At 38.9% G+C, this 22,799-nt stretch overlaps 1 protein-coding gene across 2 annotated transcripts; it reads right to left on the bottom strand.

The window, feature by feature from the left end:
* Positions 1 to 798: 798 nt before the first annotated feature.
* tamm41 (TAM41 mitochondrial translocator assembly and maintenance homolog) lies at positions 799 to 21,551 on the bottom strand. Of its 2 annotated transcripts, XM_048547840.2 has the most exons (9): positions 21,275 to 21,392; positions 19,882 to 20,102; positions 17,431 to 17,613; positions 11,560 to 11,652; positions 9,044 to 9,194; positions 8,326 to 8,471; positions 8,057 to 8,222; positions 1,496 to 1,558; positions 799 to 1,362 (listed from the first exon to the last, which is right to left on the bottom strand). In XM_048547840.2, exons 3-9 carry the CDS (start codon positions 17,605 to 17,607, stop codon positions 1,286 to 1,288), a joined length of 873 nt encoding a protein of 290 aa, XP_048403797.2. In that variant the 5' UTR covers positions 17,608 to 17,613; positions 19,882 to 20,102; positions 21,275 to 21,392; the 3' UTR covers positions 799 to 1,285. The 2 variants fall into 2 exon arrangements, with proteins under 2 accessions (XP_048403797.2, XP_048403796.2); XM_048547839.2 differs by lacking the exon at positions 19,882 to 20,102 and having other exon boundaries at positions 21,275 to 21,551.
* Positions 21,552 to 22,799: the final 1,248 nt, after the last annotated feature.

Consider the following 22,799-nt stretch of genomic DNA (forward strand, 5'->3'; position numbering starts at 1 on the left):
ATTGAACTGCCCAGGAGCTTGCATACCTAATACGATAGTAGCTGGCTGTTTTGTTTATGCCATGCCCCCAGTCAATAATGGTTGGCTTGTCAAAAATCAGCACACCTTTCTCCTGTTGCAACTGTTTGAATTTGGCATTCTTCAGTTGTTCCGATGAATGCAAGACAGAAAACTTCAGCAAAACAGCCCTTTTCACCAATAGTCGATGGTTAGATTCTAATGAATCCTTTGCAAATATGGAACTATTGGTAATGGTTGTAAAGGGATGCAGGAAACACCGTATCTACTGGAATTCAGTGCATTTCAAACTTTAAAACCATCTGTTGAATCATTCTCTTATTCACTGGCATGAAAGCCAATCAATCCAAAGACAAACAATGGTACTAACTCATATTTTGCCAAGCAAAGTGTTTCAGTTTTGGATACAGTACTTCCTAATGACAATTACTGCTATACAATCCATTTAGCAAAACTGGTTCTGAAACAAGTGACAAGTAAACTAGCATCTCAAAAATGGATAGTTGTAATGACCTCACCTTCCCTGTAATGCAGTAAGCGAATTCACCACAGGCAGTAGCATTAAGTACGCAGACAGAAAAAAAAACCACGATTTGAACTATAGTCCCTACTGATCCTCCACTCTTTCCACATTCACTAAAACAAGAACTGTTTAAGTCTATACAGCAGAAAGTTTTATTTAAATTAAAAATATAGTAATCATAGAAAAAACAAATAAAAATAAAGGTTTTAATTACTTCAGAGAGACAGACACACAAAAAATCCATGAAACCAAACAAGTCACATGAGCTGAAGCTTTATTATGATGTCAATGTCTTGGTTCATGCACGTGTCTTATGAGACAGTGAAGTAACAATAACGTGAATAAAGATCTTCCATTGATTGTGCTTACTGTTAACTGGAACTTTTGTAGCTCACATGGATCTGGAAGGATCTGCACAATTTCCAAGGAGATTGGATCCTAATTAACCATCTGACAACTAATCACCGATGACTAACAAAATTCACACACTTACAAAGTTCCATGGAATTATAAAATGCTGGATATTGTAAATCACAAATAGCATTTATCTTCATAAAACATTTACAGTAAAATTGTTTCCAAAATACTCGTCATTATTAATGACACTGATGTGCAGGAGTAACCTCCTCTCTATATAAAGATGATGCAAACATGAATCCCAGCCATTGATGAAAGCTCACAGCTAGCATGCTTTATTTAAAATTGTCTTTTTCAAATATAAATTTAAATAATATTTAGCAAACGTTAGGACGATTTTCTTCTCCACCCTCTCCACATTTTATGCAGCTTCTTCATGCTATAGGTAACTGTTTTTTTCGTACCTAAATGCAAATGAAACATGAGAGAATGTCTGGAGATTTTAATACAGCTCTAAATTGTAGTCAGCTGAAATGCCATTGACAATCAATAGGCTATAGTATACAACTATTTACATGGGGAAAAAGAAACATTTACCAGCAGTAAGAACTCCTTTTGCGCTTTGGGTCATACTTGAGGATTTTACGATACCAGCTACACCTGACATTTGGAGAAACAAAATACTATTATTTTGGCAAGAAAGTAAGAAGTGATTTAGAAGTCCAAGCTATATATTTAAATAAAATTATATTTTGCTATTAGTTCTGAAAGTTGAAGCTACAGTTTGGAAAAGACTGCACATAAATTAACTTGCCCCTAGATTAACAGTTTTAAATTTCAGTATGCATACAGGACATGGTTCAAATCAAGACAGACTTCCTGCATTTGTCCTCCAGTTGTTATTGCTGTTTTCCTAATAACCCACATTCAAGTTCTTTCCTGCCACCTGTCCCCAAATTTCTGCTCAAAAGGTTTTTGTGACAGAAACAGCAGAACATAGGACCACTGTAGTAACTTTGTAATCAGTTTACAACTGGTGCAGACTTGGTTCAGTTAATTAAATGACAAACAAAGAAATGTCATTTGACAAAAACACAAAGATGCTAATGTACAATGACTGACTAAAGCTTTGTAACAGTTATTTCCCATGTCAGATTTTGTGTGGTACCAATGATCTCTCTAACATCTATTTGTAGTGTGCAGCTGGCTTGTTCCAGTATTGATGCCTTTAAAATTGAACAACTCTGTGTGGGTGCACCTTAATGAAAATGTTTGTTCATAAGCCAATTGTCACTTTACATACATCATTTGAGGAATAGTTGCCCAGATCATCAGGCTTCGGGTTGCCAGACTTGCCATTCTAATCTACTTCATTCACCTGTCAGCCTACCCTACAATCCAATTAACTCACACATTCACCTTCTCTTCTACTGAGGCCCTGAGTGTTTAAACATTTACTGGAATATGGCAGCCAATGCCATAAAACACAGACAAGGCTTCTACAGAGATTCTCAAAGGTGCTCCCCGAGAGGACTACTGCACCACCTCTGTAATGAAGGATTGGACATTACTATATATACCCCCCAAAAAAAACAAAGGTAGGTGACCTTTGAAAAGGATTCCAACAATGATTCAAAGGAAAACTATCACTGAGCTGCAAGAGACCTTTCAAATGCCTCATTAGCTTTCATTCCAGAATGAAATCGGAATTCAAATTTTACTATCCCATCATGATGGGAATCGAATTTATGCCACCAGAACATTTGCCATTAATGTGTACACAAAATTAACATTCAGAAGGAGCTATAAATCCAAAGTATGGAGTTTGAAAACAGTTTTCAAGATATAAATAAGGAAGATTTCATAGCATTTTTGTAGATCACATAAAAGTCATTTAAAATTGGTTCACATGGTTCTTGTCAAAAACAAAGCAAATAAGCAAGCCAGAAAACCAAGCAATTCATTCATGTTCAATGGTTATTAATTAGTCTGCATTGTTAATATCATGGCCTTTATTTTGAAATTAAATAGGCCATCGTTGCAACTGGACGCTCTAAAATTGAATTGTATATTCATAAAACATGGGAAGGAAACAACATAAGTTATATAAAATTAAGAGGTGTGGATAAGATGGATAGTCAGTCAGAGTCTGAGTCTTTTTCCAGCATGGAGATGTCAAGTACTAGGGGACGCAGGTTTAAAGAGAGAGGGGAAATTTTAAAGATGTGCAAGCAAAGTTTTTTTTAAAAAAGACACAGACAGTGGCAGGTGCCTGGAACATTTTGCCAAAGGAGATGGTCGAACCAGATACATTAGCAAAGTTTAAAAGGCATTTAAACAGACACCTGAACAGGTAAGGAATAAACGGCCATGGACCACGTGCTATTAGTTTACAATGGCATTATGGTCAGCAAAGACATGGACTGAGGGGCCTGTTCTTGTACTGTGCTGTTTTATGTATCTTTGGATCAGAAGGCCTGGGTTCAAGTTTCACTTGTTCCAAATTTGTCATAGCATGTCTGAATGGGTTGATAAATATATACCCAATTAAGAGTGGGTTTCCATGTTTTAAAGTTTTACCCCCAGAAAAACACTGCATGTAGAAAATATTATAGTCTTTTTCATCCAAATGTCTTGTAGATAAATGACAGCTTATGTAAATATTTACAAATTAGTGTGTGAGAAATGTATTTTGAAGGGAACATTTTAATACCTTATGCTGATTTTAAATTTAACAATCTTCAAGTATTTATTTCATTACGGAAATTCTCTGGATTATCTTTTACTGAATAAACCTGGCTTATATTTTTAGGTATACACATTGATCTTACAATTACACGCAGTATTTTACTTTGGAATTTTATTGTCTTTGGTATAGCTTGGGAGAATGAAGTGAGTATCCCATACACTCCGCTGGTTAAAGTATACCATTGCTTGGGGATAAGTGATCCATTTATCTTCTAGAAAAGGTTGCAGATTTGGTATACATATGATATAGTATGCTTTAACCCACCCCATTTTTGGTAATTTTAGGAAAGAAGAGTTGAGAAAAAGTTCAAGTGGTAGCAGGAAAGAAAAATGAGCACAGGACTTCAATAGTAGATTGCTCACTGGTAGTATAAAAATGTTGAGAAACACATCAGGTTATTGCATGAATCGTTATTACTGGGACTGCAGAAGATGTCACATTTTTCTTTCCCTGGGATGGGGTAGGAGTAGTGTTGGAATAGTGAGACAGCATGGAAAAAAAAAGTTAAAATGTAGACATTTTACCCAGACTTCACCACTCGCACATCCATACAGCAAGCTGCAGTGTGCTGTCAGAAGACAGGCAACATAGCGTTTGTTAGATTTTGCAAAGGGGATGCAGTAAATTTTAAATAATTTGGAGGGGTCTCAGTATGGAAAATAAAACAAAACATTTTACACGATCTTGGAAATATTTGCTGAATCAGTCACACATTAGTGGAATTTACTATTGTGATGTATAACTGACCATCGGCACAGAAACTAAAGTTGAATGACTGAAACAATAAAACGTAAAAAAAAAAGCTTGGAAATTCTTGGAATTGTGACAATATGTGACTCATGCTAAAATTACATCATTGTGCACCAATTAAATAAATGTTAACAGTTTTTCGGGGATGTAACTAGCAGACAGAGGAATACTGGTGAATACAGTATGTTTGCATTTTCAGAATGCTTTTGATAAGAGGTGCCACGCACAGATTGTTACACAAGATTAGGGACAGTATATTAACATGAATTGAGGTTTAGCTAACAGACAAGAGTAGGAATAAATAGGTGATTTTCAAATTGGCAGACTATAACTGGTGGGATTGCCCAAGAATTAATAGTGAAAATGGACACAAGAAGGTCTAACTTGACTTGTGTCATGGGTCCCAAAAGGTGCCTGTTTATATAATTGGGTAATACAAGCTGTCCTGGGGATTATTAGATATTCCTCATGGCTGCATTTCATAGGCTTTAGCACCAGAAAGGCTAACACGTATGTAAAGGATTTCTCTCCAACATTAGTTAGAACTAAAGGAGAACATTAGCCAGCATGCTGTGCTCCAAATTCCACATTAAGTACTTAAAGATTGCAGGAGGCACAAACATAAAAAAAATTTATTTATTTTTAAATGTACTGTAATATGGAGCAAGCAGGACTGAAACAAAAACAAATTGCTAGTGAAACTCAGCAGGCTTGACAAAATCTGTCTAGAGCGAGCAAGCAAGAGAGAGCGTGAGACAGCGAGAAAGAGTATGAGAGCATAAGAGAGCGCACGCGGGAGGGAGAGCCACAATGTGGAGTTTAATAACACTGGTTTGTCCAATGGTTCCAGTTCCAGATGCTATCAGACCCGCTGAATTTCTCCAACACTGTTTTAATTTGAGAGCTTCAGCTCCCATGATATTTAGCTTTTTTTAGAGCAACAGTGAGCCTTCTGACTCCAGAGCTTTGTTTCAGGCCAAAAAAAAGTTACCAGCTCATGTTGACTGTTTCCATTGGTTTCAAGGACCAGAGACAAATAAATATCGATTGTGGCTGGAGGATCACCAACTTCGGGAAAAACGCTTTGGGTCTGCCTGAATCATGCTAATCTTGCAGTACAAAGGTGTTGCAGCTAGCACATTCTCAATTTCAGGACTGTGCTGAGAATAACACTAAAGCTTGGAACAACCCCATTTCTAACATTCTCTCACCACAACACAACTCCTTGGGCCTATATGAACTGAAGCATGTTTGACATGAAATGTAAATTGGAAATATAATCTGTAATGGTAACTGTTGCAAGACACTTGGGAGTGCCACATTCCATAAATTGAAAGAAACTGAACTGTATCACACTTAAGTAATGCATGTTTACAAATTATATGAACAAAGTATGTTTTTTTCCCCCCTCAAAAAGGCTCCAGGACCTACCCAGATGGCTGGCTACTTTTTAGTCAGCCTTAGTTAATGCAGAGAAAGCAGCTAATTGCCTCACTAGTATCCAGGAAAGTTTGGACTAACAAAACTTCAACCTTCAATGGGTTAACATGGGATTGTCTGTAAAGCATGGTAACAGTTGCTGTTAAAGTTCCATGCTTGTTATCCTTAAAAGGCATGTGATAACAGGCTTGACTCAGCTCTTGTAAAACTAGTTTAGGGATGTCGACTAACACCATAAAACTCAGAAGAGGAGTCACTTACAGTAGAAACTGACTATTCCTGGCATGGCAAATACTTCAAATAGATGCAGTTTCTGCATTTTTTTGACATCACTGAGACCAAGGTTCATAATACAAAAACAACTTGGTTATAAAAATAACCAACTAAAACTTGTATTCCTCATTTTAAAAAAAAGGGCCATTCAAGCTTGAAATCCATGACAGCATTTGTTAATGGAGATGAATCAACCCAAATTTGCAACTTAAAAACTTTAACATTACAAAGATTTTGCAAATATAGAGTAAGGTGCTTTGGAAGGCAATGTAATGCAACAGAGCAGCTAAAAAGCTTATCTTCCTGCCTCCAGCTTACAAAACCAGGCTGGACAAGATATTTTATAAAATGACATTTTCAGGATTTTTTATATTTTCATATTTTTAGAATAATCAAAGCTCTCTTTGGTAATTTTCTTACGGGTACTTCCAAGTAATTTGCCACGCAAGACATATGGCCATATTTTTGTTAATAAAGGAGCTAATTCTTGGGCACGTAATAAAGTCTTCACACTATTAAGTTATCTCATGATAAATTAAAATGTAAAACTATCACCAATATAATCAAACAAGCCTCATAACATTAAAGATAATGGGAACTGCAGATGCTGGAGAATCCAAGACAACAAAATGTGAGGCTGGATGAACACAGCAGGCCAAGCAGCATCTCAGGAGCACAAAAGCTGACGTTTCAGGCCTAGACCCTTCATCAGACCCTCTCTGATGAAGGGTCTAGGCCCGAAACGTCAGCTTTTGTGCTCCTGAGATGCTGCTTGGCCTGCTTTGTTCATCCAGCCTCACATTTTGTTGTCTCATAACATTAAAGTCTGGTTTAATCACAGCACAACTTGTTAGCCATATTTACGAAGCAATATTTGCCCAGTGTTAAACATTTATTTCTGGACCTACCGTATTCCCATAATTTTCCCTTTCCTGGATTGGTGGGATACATATTCAGACTAGTAGGACTTCCAATGCAATGCATTCCTCCAGATGACTTTTCTAGCCTCTGAATGATTTAATTAGTCCTACACTACCTGCAGAAAGTAAACTTTCTGAGAAATATATTAAAGACCTTCCTTTAGGCAATGAAAGAATGTGTGCCTGCTGAAGCTGAATGAAAGAATAAGTTAGGAGAATGCAAGATGTCTCTGGTTAACAAGCAGCACAATGTTCACATTCAGTTCAGCAATGTGAATCAAGGAATCCGGAACATATTTCCCTGAGTTGCATAACATTGGATGCCAGAAAATGGGAGATGGCATGAAACAATAATGCAATTGAATACTTTTCCTTAAGTCATGGAGAAGATTTAATTTTAAACAATCTGGATGGAATCTTGAAGGCAACTGGGGTCTTGCCTGCCAAATGGAGAGTCAGCAGGAGCTTCGTACCACCTTTTGTAGGAAGGCACATCATTATCTTGTAGCACAGCAGCAGCCTTTCACATAGTCTGAAGGGCTCTGGATGCTGGCGGGGCGGGGGGGTAGTGCTGGTGTTGGAAAACCTGTATTGAGCCTTGCTGACCAGTCACAGGATCAATCGAGCTGCTAGCCTAAGTTTATAGTCTCCAACAAATCTGGAATCTGGGAGGGTAGGATAAACAAAAATGCTTCCTGCAGGTAGTGTAGGACTAATTAAATCATTCAGAGGCTAGAAAAGTCATCTGGAGGAATGCACTGCATCGGAAGTCCTACTAGTCTGAATATGTATCCCACCAATCCAAGAAAGGGGAAATTATGGGAATACTGTAGGTCCAGAAATAAATGTTTAACACAGGCAAATATTGCCTGTATAGAAAATATCTACGAAGAGAATTGAGAATCAGAGTCTACTCAATTCAAAGGTTTTAGACTGTTAAACAAACATTGTTGTAAGATCATAAAGAAAATTCTACAAGTCTTGTTTATAATTCGTTAACTAAAATGACAAATATTTAACACTTACTTTGCTGTATTAGTAATCCACAGTCTGGATCCTGGGCTACTTGAAGCAAGATCTCTTCTACATCTCTATTTTTCCCTGGTTGGTCTACCAAACGGGTTATCTCTTGTTGAAGAGTTCTAGGCAAAGCCATCAATTGATTGAATTGACCTTCTGGACTTTTATCAAGCTTAAAAATAAGTACAATTGATCGTCACTGTTCAATAATAGAATTTATGTTGACTAATGGAGCAAACTGCATCCAACTTGTTTCTGAATTGAAGCGCCATTACCTCTAATTTACCCAGTTGCTGCTTGTAGACCACTTGAGGGCACTCCTGTAAAATGTTATTGTAAAGTCTTTGGAAGTTTTCCATGTTTGCTGTAACAATATTCATTACTTTTGATCGGTCTTCTCCGATAATCATTCGAAAATCACCTGATTTAGGAGAGAATTAATCCCATTACAAACAGTGTTTACACAAATTCAAATTTTTCAATGTCTTAAGTTCCTAAAGTGACGTTTACAATAACAATATTAAAGTAACTTATATTTATAACTGAACCTTTAAATATTTTTAAAAACACCCAGCTGTTTTATGGACACTACGCTAGCAAGAGAGACATTGAAAAGTTACACAGAGATCGGTTGATGGGGAATTTTAAACTTCTTAATAAGTTGGAAAGGAAAGGTTGGTATGAGGACTAACAGAGAACAGGGGCATTTAACCAACAGAGAAGCAAAGTAAAGGGTGAGGGAAAAGACAGAGGAAAGCAGCATTTTGGAAGGAACATGGGGATGCAAAGGACCACAATGATAATACTGGACAAATTCATTATTGGAGTTGTAAATGAAAATGAGGGATACAGTGGAGGAACAAATACAAAGTATTCAACTGCCATGAGTGAATGTAATAGCTGTAGTCAAAGATGTGCATGGATTTTCACTTGATATTTAGTTATTCGAAATATTTCTAAGGGGCATTAACAGCTACTAAAAACTAAACAAACCTGAGTAGGACAGTCCAGCAATACGAATGTAGAGCTCCTCCTCAGTGAAAGATTCTGGCAGCATAAGAAATGCTGCGATCACTGCACTTTTCAGATTCTTAACCAGTGCATTTTGTAACTTGCCATTTTCATTTTGGATCAATATCTTCACCTGAAATTTGACATAGATTTCGGAGATGCTACAGCAGCCCATCCGTACAGAATATTAGCACGTGAAGCACCTCTTGCACAGTTAAGATAGCCATTTCCTGGAGCAGCAACTCAACCAAAGCAGTTTCTTATTTAATTGATCCAGGAAACAACTTACTTAATTATTCTCTTTCATCAGCAGTACTGCATGAAGATCTCTACAATGCAAAAAATCGACCGAGGTGGGGAGCTCAGCAGAGGTTTATAAAAGAACAAATAATATGGCAGAGAGTATGGCAAAGCTCAGGAATTTAACTTCAGGCATATCATATAAAGGGCCCATCCATGCAGGACAGAGGGTGTTGTACTTAAATGCATGCAGTATATGAAATACAGTAAATGAGCTTGTAATGCACATTGTAATTAGAGGGTAAAATGTTGTGGGAACAAGGGGATCAGAGCTGAGGAGCCAAATATCTAAGGACACGCTCCTATCAAAAGGACTGGCAGTTAAGCAGAGGGGGCAGGGATGCCTTGTTAGGAAGAAATGAAAATCAAAAGCAACAGTGAAATGGAGTCAGAAAGCATAGGAATCTGTGTGGGTAGACTTGCGAAACTGTAAAGGTAGAAAGACTCTGATGGGAGAAATTGCAAGAGTAATTCTAGATACAGAAACAGGTAAGAAAGAGGCAACTGTGGACATTAGATTGCTGGAAAATGAGGCTGGAGGAAAAATAATAGGGAACAAAAAGATGGCAGAGCAAATGAACAGATACTTTGCATCAGTATTCACGACAGAACACACCAGCAGTACCAGAGCTTCAAGATAGTCAGTGGGAGGGGCAAGCTGTGGAGCGAGTGTAGTGGTCTCAAGGAGAAGGTGCTGAGAAAGTTGAAAGGTCTGGAGGTGGATAAGTTGCCTGTACTGAATGGACTACAACCCAGAGTTCTGAAGGACATAACTGAACAGATTGTGCAGGCATTGGTGGTGATCTTTCAAGAATCACTGGAGTCAGGCAGGGTCCTAGAGGACTGGAAAACGGCTAATGTAACACAGCGTTTAAAAAGGAAGGCAGGCATGCAACAGACAATTATAGACCAGTTAGCCTGACCTCAGTCACTGGTAACATTTTAGAAGCCATTATTAAGGATAAGATTGCAAAATACTTGGAAGTGCATTGTAAAATAGGACTAAGTCAGCATAGCTTACTTAAGGGGATGTCGTACCTGACTAAGCTGTTAAGAATTATTTGAGGAGTAACGAGCAAGTTAGACAAAAGACATCCAGTGGATGTTATCTATTCAGATTTCCAGAAGGCCTTTAACAAGGTGTCTCGCAGGAGACTGTTAAACAATATAAGAGTCACTGATGTTATAGAGGAGGTACCGACATGGATATAGGATTGGCTGACTGGCAAAAGATAGACAGGAAAAGGGGTATTTTTCAGGATCACAGCCAGTGACTAGTGTAGTTCCACAGGGGACAGTGTTGAGACCGCAATTATTCGCATTATACATTAACTATCTGAATGAAGGAACTGAAGGCATTGTTGCTAAGTTTACAGATGACACAAAGATAGGTGGAGGGACAGGTAGCATTGAGGAAATGGGGAAGCTGCAGAAGGCTACAAGGGTGGGCAATGAATTGGCAGATGGAATACAATGTGACAAAGTGTGACGTTATGCACTTCAGTAGGACGAAGAGGTATAGGCGATTTACTAAATGGGGAAAGGCTTCGAAAGGCTAAAGCACAAAAAGACTTCAGTTCTAGTTCAGGATTCTGTTAAGATTAACATGCAGGTTAGTTGGTTAGGAAGGCAAACACAATGTTGGCATTCATTTCTAGAGCAAGTCCACAAAACTACACCATCAGGACGATCCAGAGGCAATGGAGAGAGGATTCATTTCATAATTGTACCTGTGAAATCAAAATGTTGAAAGTAATGTCAGATTGTCTTCACGTAGGGTAGGCCAAGAGTACTAAGTAGCATATTTTGGAGCTGTGTAGGAGCCAATTCGTGCAGAGTGTGATGCAAATTGATTGTGATGCACAGGATATATTTTTTGTATCGTTATTTTAAGCAAATTTTAAGTTTTTTATTTGAAGTACAATTATTCTGTTAATTCATGCCTAACTTGCATTGGCTCCAATTTGTGGAATTCTAATAAAAGCTCAAAGAAAATTGAATTTTGTTGGTAATTTGTTAATTTGGGAGTCATTCAGTACATTTGGTTATTTTAATATATTGCTCCCCAGTGAGGATGGTCATGTCTGATCAAACTGATATCAGCATCCAGTAAGTTTTCAAATTCCGTTCCAATGCAATGAGCATTCCCACCTGGTCCTAAACTCAAAAAGCTGCTATAGCTTATAAACATAACCTACAGGTTTATGCAGTCTTCCAGCAATGTATAAGTTTTTCCAATAAAGAAGGTCTTCAATCAGAGTTCCTGTACTGATGATGCCATACTTGATTATCTGAAAACAAAAGTATTCCATTATGATTCCAGCAGATTATTCACTTATTGTATTAATCGTGCTTGTCTTGTTTCTTCAATATTAGAATCTTGTAATTGCTTAAGTATAATTTTCAAAACTTTGTTGCAAATATTGGGTTGCAATGTTTACACATCAGATATATTAATGAATCTCCAACGTTTAAATATTTCAATGGCCTTTAAGATAGCTGCAACTAGAAATCCTTCTTCAGTTTACAGCTTTTGCAGAGAGATATTCTCTCTTCTGAATTTGAAAGATTTGGTTAAATGGTATCTGAAGTTAATTACGATTTATGGGATAGCATTTTACATTGAATTAGATTTTTTTTCCTACACAGAAAAGTCTGTTTAGCCCAACCAGTCCAGGCTAGCATTTACTTTCTTTGGGCGTCTTTCCATCTTTCCTCATCTATATCACCATTTTCCTCTGTTTCTTTCTCCCTCAGTTGACTACCTTTCACCTGAATACAATTATATTCTTTCAATCAACAACTCCCTGTCGTATCAAGTTACACATTCTCACCACACTTTGGTTAAAAAAAAAATTTCATATGAATTTCCTGATGGATTTCTCAGTGACTATTTAATATTGATAGCCTCTTGCTATCTTCTTTGCAGGAAATATCCTGTGGAAATAATCTCCCTGCATTCCAAATCAATCAAAACCTTCATAATTTTAAATACCTCTCTTTTGTCATCCATTAGCCCAGTTCCCCAACCTCCACCACCGCCGCCCCCTCCTTGGCCAATTGTCATGGCCCTGCCTGCATGTCCTTTCCTGATATGTATGCCCATACATTTCTCATCGCCAGCATTTCCATATCATTTTTATGATACAGTAATGACAATTGGATGTAGCACTTTTAATTGTGGTGGAATAATGTAACAATAATGTCACTGGACTAGTAATCGAGAGTTCCAGCATAATTTTCGGGGGGTGTGCGTTTGAATCTCACCATGGCAGATGGTGCAAATCAAATTCAACAAAGTGGAACAAAATGTGAGATTAATAGTTAAAATGAAACAAAGAACTCCACCTAGCCAACCTAGACAGCATATTTAGGGCAGCACAGCGGCTCAGTGGTTAGCACTGCTGCCTCACAGCGCCAGGGACCTGGGTTTGATTCCAGCTTCAGGCAACTGTCTGTGTGGAGTTTGCACATTCTCCCGGTGTCTGCGCGGGTTTCCTCTGAGTGCTCTGGTTTCCTCCCACAGTCCAAAGATGTGCAGGATAGTTGCTAAGTTGTCTGCAGTGTCCAGGGATGTTCAGGCCAAGTCGATTAGCCATGCAGAATGCTGGGTTACAGGGACAGGGCCAGGAGCTGCGTTTGGGTGGGATGCTCTTTGGAGTGTCGGTTTAGACTCAATATGCTGAATGGCCTACTTCCACACTGTTGCGATTCTATATAAATGACTGCAGTCAGACCCAAATTAAAATGCATCTTTTCAATTCTTTCCTTCTACAAAAAAAAGCCTTCTGCTTAGATTATAAGAAATTGGAACAGCAGTTGGCTGTTCAGCCTTTTGAGCCTGCTACGCCATTCAGTAGGATCACAGCTAATCTGACATTCCTCGCAGTCACTTTCCAGCCTTTCTCTCGTAAGTTTTGATTTCCCGTGGAGATCAAAATCTACCTCAGCCTGAAACTTACACAAGGCTTTCGCCCCACAGTTTTCGGTGGCAAGGAGTTCCAAATATTCACAACTCTCAGAGAAGACCATCCTCCTTATCTTAGTGTTAAATTGGTGCCCCTTTATTCTGAGGCTTTGCCTTCTGTTCCTCGACTCTCCCGAAGAGTGAAACATCCTCTCAGCATTTACCCTGTCAAGACCCTTAACAATCCTCGGTGCTTTAATAAGATCAGCTTTCATTCTTGTAAACTCCAGTGAGTCGAGTCCCAACCTGTTTACCCTATGGTCATAAAATAATCCGTCCACACTAAGGATTATCCTAGTGAACCTTCTCTGTACTTTCTTAAAAAAGACCAAAACTACTCACGGTACTGCAGATATGATCTCATCAGCACCCTGTATAGTTTCAGTAAGAGACTTCCCTACTTTTATACACCATATTCCTTGAAATAAGGGTCAACATTCCATTAACCTTCCTGATTACCTACTGTACCTGTGTGCTAGCTTTGTGTGTTTCATGCACAAAGTACCTCCAAGCACCTTTTCACTGCAGTTTTCTTCCATTTCTGTTCTTTTGTTCTCCCTTCCAAAATGAACAATTTCACATTTGCCCACATTATACTCTATTTGCCAACTTTTTGCCACTTACCTAAACCTGTACATTAATTGTATTCCTTCACAACTTGCCTTTTACCTACTTTTGTGCTATCTGCAAATTTGACTACAGTACATTTGCTTCCTTCCTCCAAGTTACTAATACGTATTGTAAATAATTGCAGTCCCAGTACCGATCCCTGTGAAACCCCACTGGTTACAGGGTTGCAAACCTGAAAAAGTACCTCTCATCCCCACTCACGGTTTCCTGCCCATTAGCCAATTCTCTATCCATACTAATATACTCCCTCTCTCTAACACAATGGGCTACATCTTACGACTTAACCATTGGAGAGATACCCTGTCGAATGCCTTCTGGAAGCCCAAATACAACAAATCTACTGGTCCCCCTCAAATCAAGTCTGGTTTAGACTTCTTTAAAAAACTCTAACAAATTAGTCAGACACAATTTCCTTTTTCATGAATCCACACTGCTTGATTATGTTATGATTTTCCAAATGTGCTGCTATTACATCTTCCAAAATACATTCCAACATTATGGAGGATAGATTAATTGGCCTTCTGTCACCTGCATTTTAACTTCCACCCTTTCTGAACTAGGATGTCACATTGGCAGTTTTCCTACACTCTTGGTACTTCTTCAGAATCTAAGAATTTTATAATAATTTTAATAAGAATTTTATAAGAAATTATAAACAATGTATCCATTATTCTTGTAACTACTTGTTTTCAGATTCAAGTCATCAGCCTCATTATTTTGTCCAGTACTATTTGTCTAGTGATGGTGACGACACCTAATTTCTCCCCATATTCTTTGGTATCAATGGGATATTCAAAGTATCTTTCACCATAAAGGCTGATGCAAAATATCAGTTTATTAATTGATTTGTTTTTTTTAAATAAGGGCCTTGCTAACCTATGGCATGACTCTTACTGATTGGTGAACATGTATTCTGTGATCCTTTTGTTCTTTCACCCACTTAAGACTCGTATCCTCAAAATACTAAAAGACTTCCCACTTCCTCTTAACAAAATGTACTAATCATATCGTGGAATTTCATTCACCAGTTACTTGTACATTTTGCAAGTTTATTATAGAGGATATTAATATGTGGCAGCTTACATGTTTTCTGTACTGTGAATGCCACCCTCCAAACTAGAATAATCCAACAATTTAGAAATTATGTCTTTTATTCCAAAACCAGATAAACAATACAAACTTGGAACAGCAATGTTCTCTGCACTGATCTTTGATCTCTTTACTTAGCTGCAAATGTTCTCTTGTATCTTCATTGATCCATGGCGTATCACTAGTACTTAGCTTGACCTTTCCTTTTAGTTGAATAAAATAATAATTCTGTGATTTTGTTCCGGTAAAGACAGAAGACTGACATTAGATAATAGAGCCAGAGTAGGCTTGATGGGCTGAATGGCCTCTTTCTGCAAAATCATAATTCTGTGATGTTCTACTCAGTCCTTAAAATCAGCCTGCCTCCAGTTTATTAACTTTGCTTTTGCCACACAAATTATGTATTCACTGACAAAATACATTCAACTTTATATTGTATACCTTACTTAGAACTTCTTGATTTGGCAAAATTCCATACAAAACTGTAATTTTATTAATTCAACAAGTTTTCAGCTATGGAACAAAATAGACAGACATTCTAAAAAGAAATTTAGGACCCAATTGTAACAGCTAACTTGTCACACATCATAGTCAACACCAGCATGACATTCAGCTAAATGGCACATTGGGTTAATTTAGATCAGTAAAAATGGACTTGCATTTATACAGCATCCTTCACCCTAGATAGCAGACAAGATCTTATTTTAATCCTGCACACCCTCAGGATTGCACTGGAAATCAGCCTAGATGTTTGTGACCCAGTCTCCAGAATGGAACTTCAATCAGAACCCTCTGATTGAAAGGGAAGTGTGCTACTAACGTATTTTAAAAATCATTTGTGCATCTTGGCATCACCGGCTTGGCCAACATTTACGGTAGATCCCTAATTAACCTAGAAAAGGTGGTGGTGAGTTGCTTCCTTGAACCGCTGCAGACCTTGGGCCAAGGGGGCACTCACAGTGTTGTGAAGGAGGGAGTTCCAGGATTTCGATGCAGAGACACTGAAGAATCACAACATAACTGAAATCAGATTGGCGTGTGACTTGAAAGGGAATTTGTATGTGGTGGTATTCCTATGCACTTACTGCCCCTATTCTCCCAAGGGGTAGAAGTCATGGGTTTGGATGGTGCTGTTGGGGAAGGCTTGGCAAGTTCCCTTTGTTGACGAACAAGGAAAATTCATAAATAATACTATTTTTTTGTAAGTATGTAAGCTCATCATTGAGTGTACAAAGTTCCCCAGCAAAAATTTCTTGAGAATGAGAGAGAGAGAGAAAGAAAGCGAGCGAGCAAGAAAGAAAGAAAGCGAGCGAGAGAGAAAAAAGAAGAGAGAGACAGAGGACAGTTAGAATGCTAATAGCCTCATAATTTCTAAATCAGGCTTACTTTAAGTTTTGACTTGTTTCTTGATAGAGTTAAAATTATAACCTTACCCAGTGTCTACTTCTCACAAATTAAACTTTGTAGATTAAAGGGTGTACAACAATATACAACAGTATACATAGTTTAACATAGCTACACTTCTGACACCAATAAAGTTCAGCATGCAGCCTCATTGGCTTAAAAGCATGTGCATTAACAAAAAAAATCTGTCCTAGAGGATCTTAGGGTTGCTCTCACTGGACAGAAGTTTTAACCTGAAGGTCACCACACCTCAGGCAAGGAAAGAAGGTGTGACCTTCATGGTGACGTCAAGCTGGTACAGAAACCTGTGCTATTGGCATCACTCTGCACTGCAAACCAGTCATCCAGATAACTGAGCCAACTGACCATGAGCATGTGCTTACACATAGAAAAAAATGCAAAAGTACTCCCTGTAGTTTAAAGGTGCTTTTGGAGGAAGTACAAACGCTTGATGAAATACAAATGGGTTAAATAGTTCTCAGTACAATTTTCTAACTAGAACTATATACATTCAATGTAGATTTTGATGTCAGCCTGGCAAATAGTACAAACACCTCTTTCTGGCGCCAGAATGTATATTTAGGATTAAACTCACCACATCAATTAATACAAGTTCCTTACTTTAGATAGTATATAATTGTTTAGAGTGATACTCACATTAGGAGTTGGTCTCAACTTTCTAGCTCAGAAATATATTTTAATCAATGGGATCAGATAAAACAGGTCATGTTGCCAAAAAAGTGAGGGAGTTTAAGATATGCTCAGACTGCATGGTGACCAGATAAAGATTTTTCAATCTCAAAATGGTGACTGCCTACACTAATACCAAAAAGTTTCATGCTTTGCATTCAGCATACAAAAATTGGTGCATGTTTGTGGAAGAATTTGTCAAAGCTTAAAGATCAACTTAAATATCATGACCAACAGTGCTTCCTGTGGCCAATATTATAAAGCTACATTTCATATTAGGCTTACTCACCCTGTCATCACATGGCACTAATGTATTGTAATATATTCCAGCTCCATAATTATTCTGTATTTTACTAACATGTTTTGGCCCAAAAAATCTTAAAAATGAGTAATGTCGGGGATTTTTCATGATATTCATCGTATGCCAAGTCACAGGATCATCCACAGCAAAGACAAAATCCAGCATATTGTTCTAAAAATGAAGAAACGAATAATATATTTTAGTTAAAAGTAAATCTTAACATAAATATAAATTAAATAACACATTATGAAAAAGACACTGCAACACACTAAACAATAAATTAATCCATTATTTAAAGGACAGAAGCAACTCTAGTTTTACATAGAAAAAAATCAGGGTCAAATACTCAGACAATACTTCACTGATGCCAACACATTTACTCAGATTGAGCATGTGCATTGTTATTTTGTTTCCTCGCACCGTGAAAATTTAAACTTCAATGTGTGAGCGAAACAGGAAAGTGAATATTGAGTAAAACATTAAGTACTGTTGATCCATATTGGTGTTTGTGTAAACACAAACAGGTATCCAAGAGTATGAGGCATTAAAGAGACAGTAAGCACTGGGAAGACAAAAAATAGCAATAATAAAGATTATTTAAATAATGTATGAAATGGCCACAGAATGAAACCTTAAAGACAAGAATTTCAGCCTTTTTAGACTCATCATTAATTTTGAATGTTCTTTTCTACATCACAACTTGCCTTCTATTTATCTCCTGGTTAATTTCTAATTACACAAGTATCTGTTGAATAATATTTATAGCAATGACTTATTAGTCAAGCTATTAATTGCAATTGATCATCTATTAATGTAGGATGGAAGAGCAAGAGTGGGCCATTCAACCCTTTGAGCATGCTCTACAGTTCAATAATATTATGGATGATCTGGTTGTGGTGTCATTTCTACTTTCCAATCTGCCCAACAGCCCTAAACTCCAATGTCCATCACGAATCTAACTCTGCTTTGAATAATATAAAAATGATCCAGTCACCACTGTTTTCTGGGGAACAGAATTCCATGCATTAACAACTGACCAAGAAATATTTTCACCTTAAAAGAAGACCTCTTATTCTTAAACCTTGCCACCCCTAATTCTGGTCTCACCACAAAAGAAGGTATACTCCCAGTATCTACCTTGTCAAGTCACCTCAGGAGGATTTTATAATGTTTCAGTAAGATCTCTTTGCATTTTTTTAAACTCAAAAGAATGCCAGCATGACCTTTTCAACCATTCTTCATAAAAGGTAAATCCTTCATCCCAGGAATGAATTAAAAAAACCTTCTCTGAATTTCTTCTAATACAATATTATCTTTTCCAAGTACAGAAACAAACTCCAAAATTGTACACAGTTCTCCAGGTGTAGCTTCACCAAGTTCCAATACAGTTGAAGTAAATCTCCCCTACTTATACATTCCATTTTCCTGGCAATATATGCCATCATTCCACTTGCCAGGACAGCCAGATCTCTGTACATCGTTAAGTTCGTCAATCTCTCTTCAATTTTCAATTCTCGCTGCAAAGTGGGTAAGTTCAAATTGTCTGTCATTATGTTTCAGCTGCCAAATTTCTGCCCACTCTTAATTTGCATATATTTCTTTGCATACTCTCTATCTCCCTTTGCCAATCTACATTCTGAATTACCTTGGTATCATTGGCAAATCTAGCTACCATACATTTAGTCCTTTCGTCAGTCATTGACATTGATGTCATTGACAATGCCTGCTGGAAATCCAAGAACACTACACCCATAGGTCCTCCATTATCCACCTTGCATGCTACTTCCTGCAATTTCAATTCATAAAGCCGTGATCACATCGAGTTTCTAAATATCCAGCTACAATCTTCTTAATAACGGATTCAAACAGCTTCCCTGTAACAGATGTTAGGCTAACTGGCCTACAGTTTCCTGTTTTGTGTTCCTCCCTCATTGAATATAGGTATCACATTAGATATTCTATAATCTACTCAGACTTTTTCAGATTATAAGAAATTTTGAAGGATCATAGACAATGAATCAACTATGTCAGCAGCCACTTCTTTTAAGACAGTAGAATGTAGACCAACAGTTTCTTAAACAACATTCTTGCTAATTCTCTTTCTTCTGTGTGGATCTCAAAGTCCATGTGTGCCAGCAGCTTCTGGAACTGCAAATGACATCACATCAATTGCCAAGCCCAGACCTTCAAAGACTGCATGTATGCTGCTTAGAGGGAATATTGTCCTTGGGACTTAATTTTTCCATGACTTTGTCCTTGGTCCTATTCACCTCTTGATTTTCAGGAATCTTCGAGAACTAAAATGCTAGTTTTAGTTCCCCTTTCCCAATGAAATGTTGTAAAAACCCTGACTGTCTGTTTTATATTAATAGCTAGATTTTGCTAATACTTTCTCCATGTATTTTCAAAATCATTCTTTTGACCAATCTTCTGACCTACCAATAATTATTGCAGATTTATGTAGCACTTTCATCAATTTGATACCATCCTTAACCTCCTTCTTCAGCTACGAATCAGGACTCCATCTGAGATTTCCTGACATCTACTTTTAGATTTTCAGAGGGTCCCTTTTTTCACTAAATACTTCCATAGGTGGTGCAATCACTGAGGGAAAACACCTTTCATGCTTGTGTGGAATAAATGGGGGATTTGGACTCGCACTGAAACAGAATAAAAAGAATTCATCAATATCACCTCTATTACACTTAATGACACAATATAAAAAGGAAAGCTTTAACTTCCTAGACACGATAGCATTTAAAAAAAATCAAAAGACACCCTAAGCACACATTCCACAGAAAAGTGGTGAGAACTAACCTGTTGCACATTTGTATCTCATGCAAACATCGTAACTTGCACTTCAAGTAATTCATGGTTACGTTAGACACTGAGATATAACAACACCCAAACGCAAATCTTTATGAAATTATCATTACAAAAACATTAAATTATAAGAGACTTTCAGATGCAAATCTGCTCACCATTTCGGTTTGCTACAAATGATACATTTTTCTTAGTGTTTTTTGGGACCAAAACAAAGAGTCAGTCAAGTTAGTTTAACCGGATAGCACAAATTTAAGGGTCAATCTTCCTTTAATTAGAGCACATTTATTCTGGACACCAATAATTTTGTCCCAAATATCAGTTCCATTATGCTGCTCACAATGTATCTCCTTCACATTCACAAGACCAACTGCAGAACAGGTGACCACTTAGAGGAACACTTCCACCATCTGTAAGAATGACCCTGACTATCTAGTTGCTCCCATGCTATCATTTTCATTGTGCTCAAACCGAGGCAGGGGTAACAACAACTCATATTTCACTTGGATAATTTACACCTCAAGGACTCAACATTGAATACAACAACTACAGTGCACAACGTCTGCCCTTCATTTTGATTATTCCTTGGCCATGGTCTGGTTTGTTTCTTGTTGGCTTTCCTCTCAAAATTTTCCCCTTTTCACATCTTTCATTTGCACCCATTTCAGATCTCCACCATTCCTTTACCTACATCTACACTCCCTGACTTTCTGAGCACCTTCACCATCAGTTCCAGTAGATCCTCCTCCTCAGCATCAAAATCACTTTCCAAACCCCTTCAATTCCAAAGAACATTAAATTCTATTTCTCTTTCTACTGATGCAGTCGGACCTGCTGAGTTTCACGAGTTTCGTTTTGTTTTTATTTCAAATCCGCAGTATGTTTTCCTTTACCAGTGTCACTGTCACAAATCCACGTCCTAGTTTTGTACAAGTAATAAGGATACCACCCACCCCACCCCGAGAACAGCCCATGTTAGCACCTATTACACAGAGTCTCCCTGACTTACACTGGGGCCTGGGTGTCCTGTCTGTCCGAACAGGCCAGAGCCGTAAGCGAAGGCCAGGCTCAAATCCCGGGGGAAATGAGCCAGGATCCTCCGCATCAATCCATTGTTGCTCTGCAACATCGGCAACGACATAACGTCCCAAGCTACCACTCAGCCCCTTCGGCGATGGGCCTTTTTTAAAAAAACTTATAAAGGCCCAGGACCAGCCCCCGAAGTAAAGTTACGAGCCAGGCGGTTCCATAATGTCGGAGGGCCAGGGGGTGGGACGTGGGCTCCGCTCGCCGCCAGCCGCCAGCGCACTCACTGCTCCACCTTCCGGCAGGAGGAGCAAGCTGCAGCTCCCGCTGGCTGCGGCCAACAGGCAGAGGTTGAGAGGTAGCGGGGTGTAGACCTGGATGAACACAGCAGGCTAAGCAGCATCGTAGGAGCAGGAATGCTGACGTTTCAGGCCGAGACCCTTCTTCAGGAAAAAGGCTGACCTTGGGGCTGAGGCTTGGTCAAAGGGTAGACAATGGCCAATGCAGCAAGTGGTCAAACAGAGTATGAAGGGGATAACAAAGCGTGAAGCTGGATGAACACATCAGGCCCAGCAGCATCTCAGGAGCACAAAAGCTGACGTTTCGGGCCTAGACCCTTCATCAGAGAGGGGGATGGGGAGAGGGAACTGGAATCAATAGGGAGAGAGGGGGAGGCAGACCGAAGATGGAGAGAAAAGAAGATAGGTGGAGAAGAGAGTATAGGTGGGGAGGTAGGGAGGGGATAGGTCAGTCCAGGGAGGACGGACAGGTCAAGGAGGCGGGATGAGGTGGTAGGTAGGAAATGGAGGTGCGGCTTGAGGTGGGAGGAAGGGATGGGTGTGAGGAAGAACAGGTTAGGGAAGCAGAGACAGGCTGGGCTGGTTTTGTGATGCAGTGGGAGGAGGGGATGAGCTGGGCTGGTTTTGGGATGCATTGGGGGAAGGGGAGATTTTGAAGCTTGTGAAGTCCACGTTGATACCATTGGGCTGCAGGGTTCCCAAGCAGAATATGAGTTGCTGTTCCTGCAACCTTCGGGTGGCATCATTGTGGCACTGCAGAAGGCCCATGATGGACATGTTGTCTGAGGAACGGGAGGGGGAGTTGAAATGGTTTGCGACTGGGAGGTGCAGTTGTTTGTTGCGAACCGAGCAGAGGTGTTCAGCAAAGCGGTCCCCACCCTCCGCTTGGTTTCCCCAATGTAGAGGAAGCCACACCGGGTGCAATGGATACAATATATCCACAAACCTGCCTGCCCTGGTCGACCCATTGTCTCAGCCTGTTCCTGCCCCACTGATCTTAACTCCGCCTATCTGGACTCCATTTGCTCCACTTTGGTCCAGGAACTCCCCACCTACGTCCATGACACCACCCATGCCCTCCACCTCCTCCAGGACTTCCAATTCCCCGGCCCCCAACACCTGAATTTCATCATGTACATCCAGTCCCTATACACCTGTGTTCCTCATGCAGATGGCCTCAAGGCCCTCCACTTCTTCCTGCCCCGCAGG

This window comes from Stegostoma tigrinum, chromosome 11 (assembly GCF_030684315.1).
Source record: "Stegostoma tigrinum isolate sSteTig4 chromosome 11, sSteTig4.hap1, whole genome shotgun sequence".
NCBI lineage: Eukaryota > Metazoa > Chordata > Chondrichthyes > Orectolobiformes > Stegostomatidae > Stegostoma > Stegostoma tigrinum.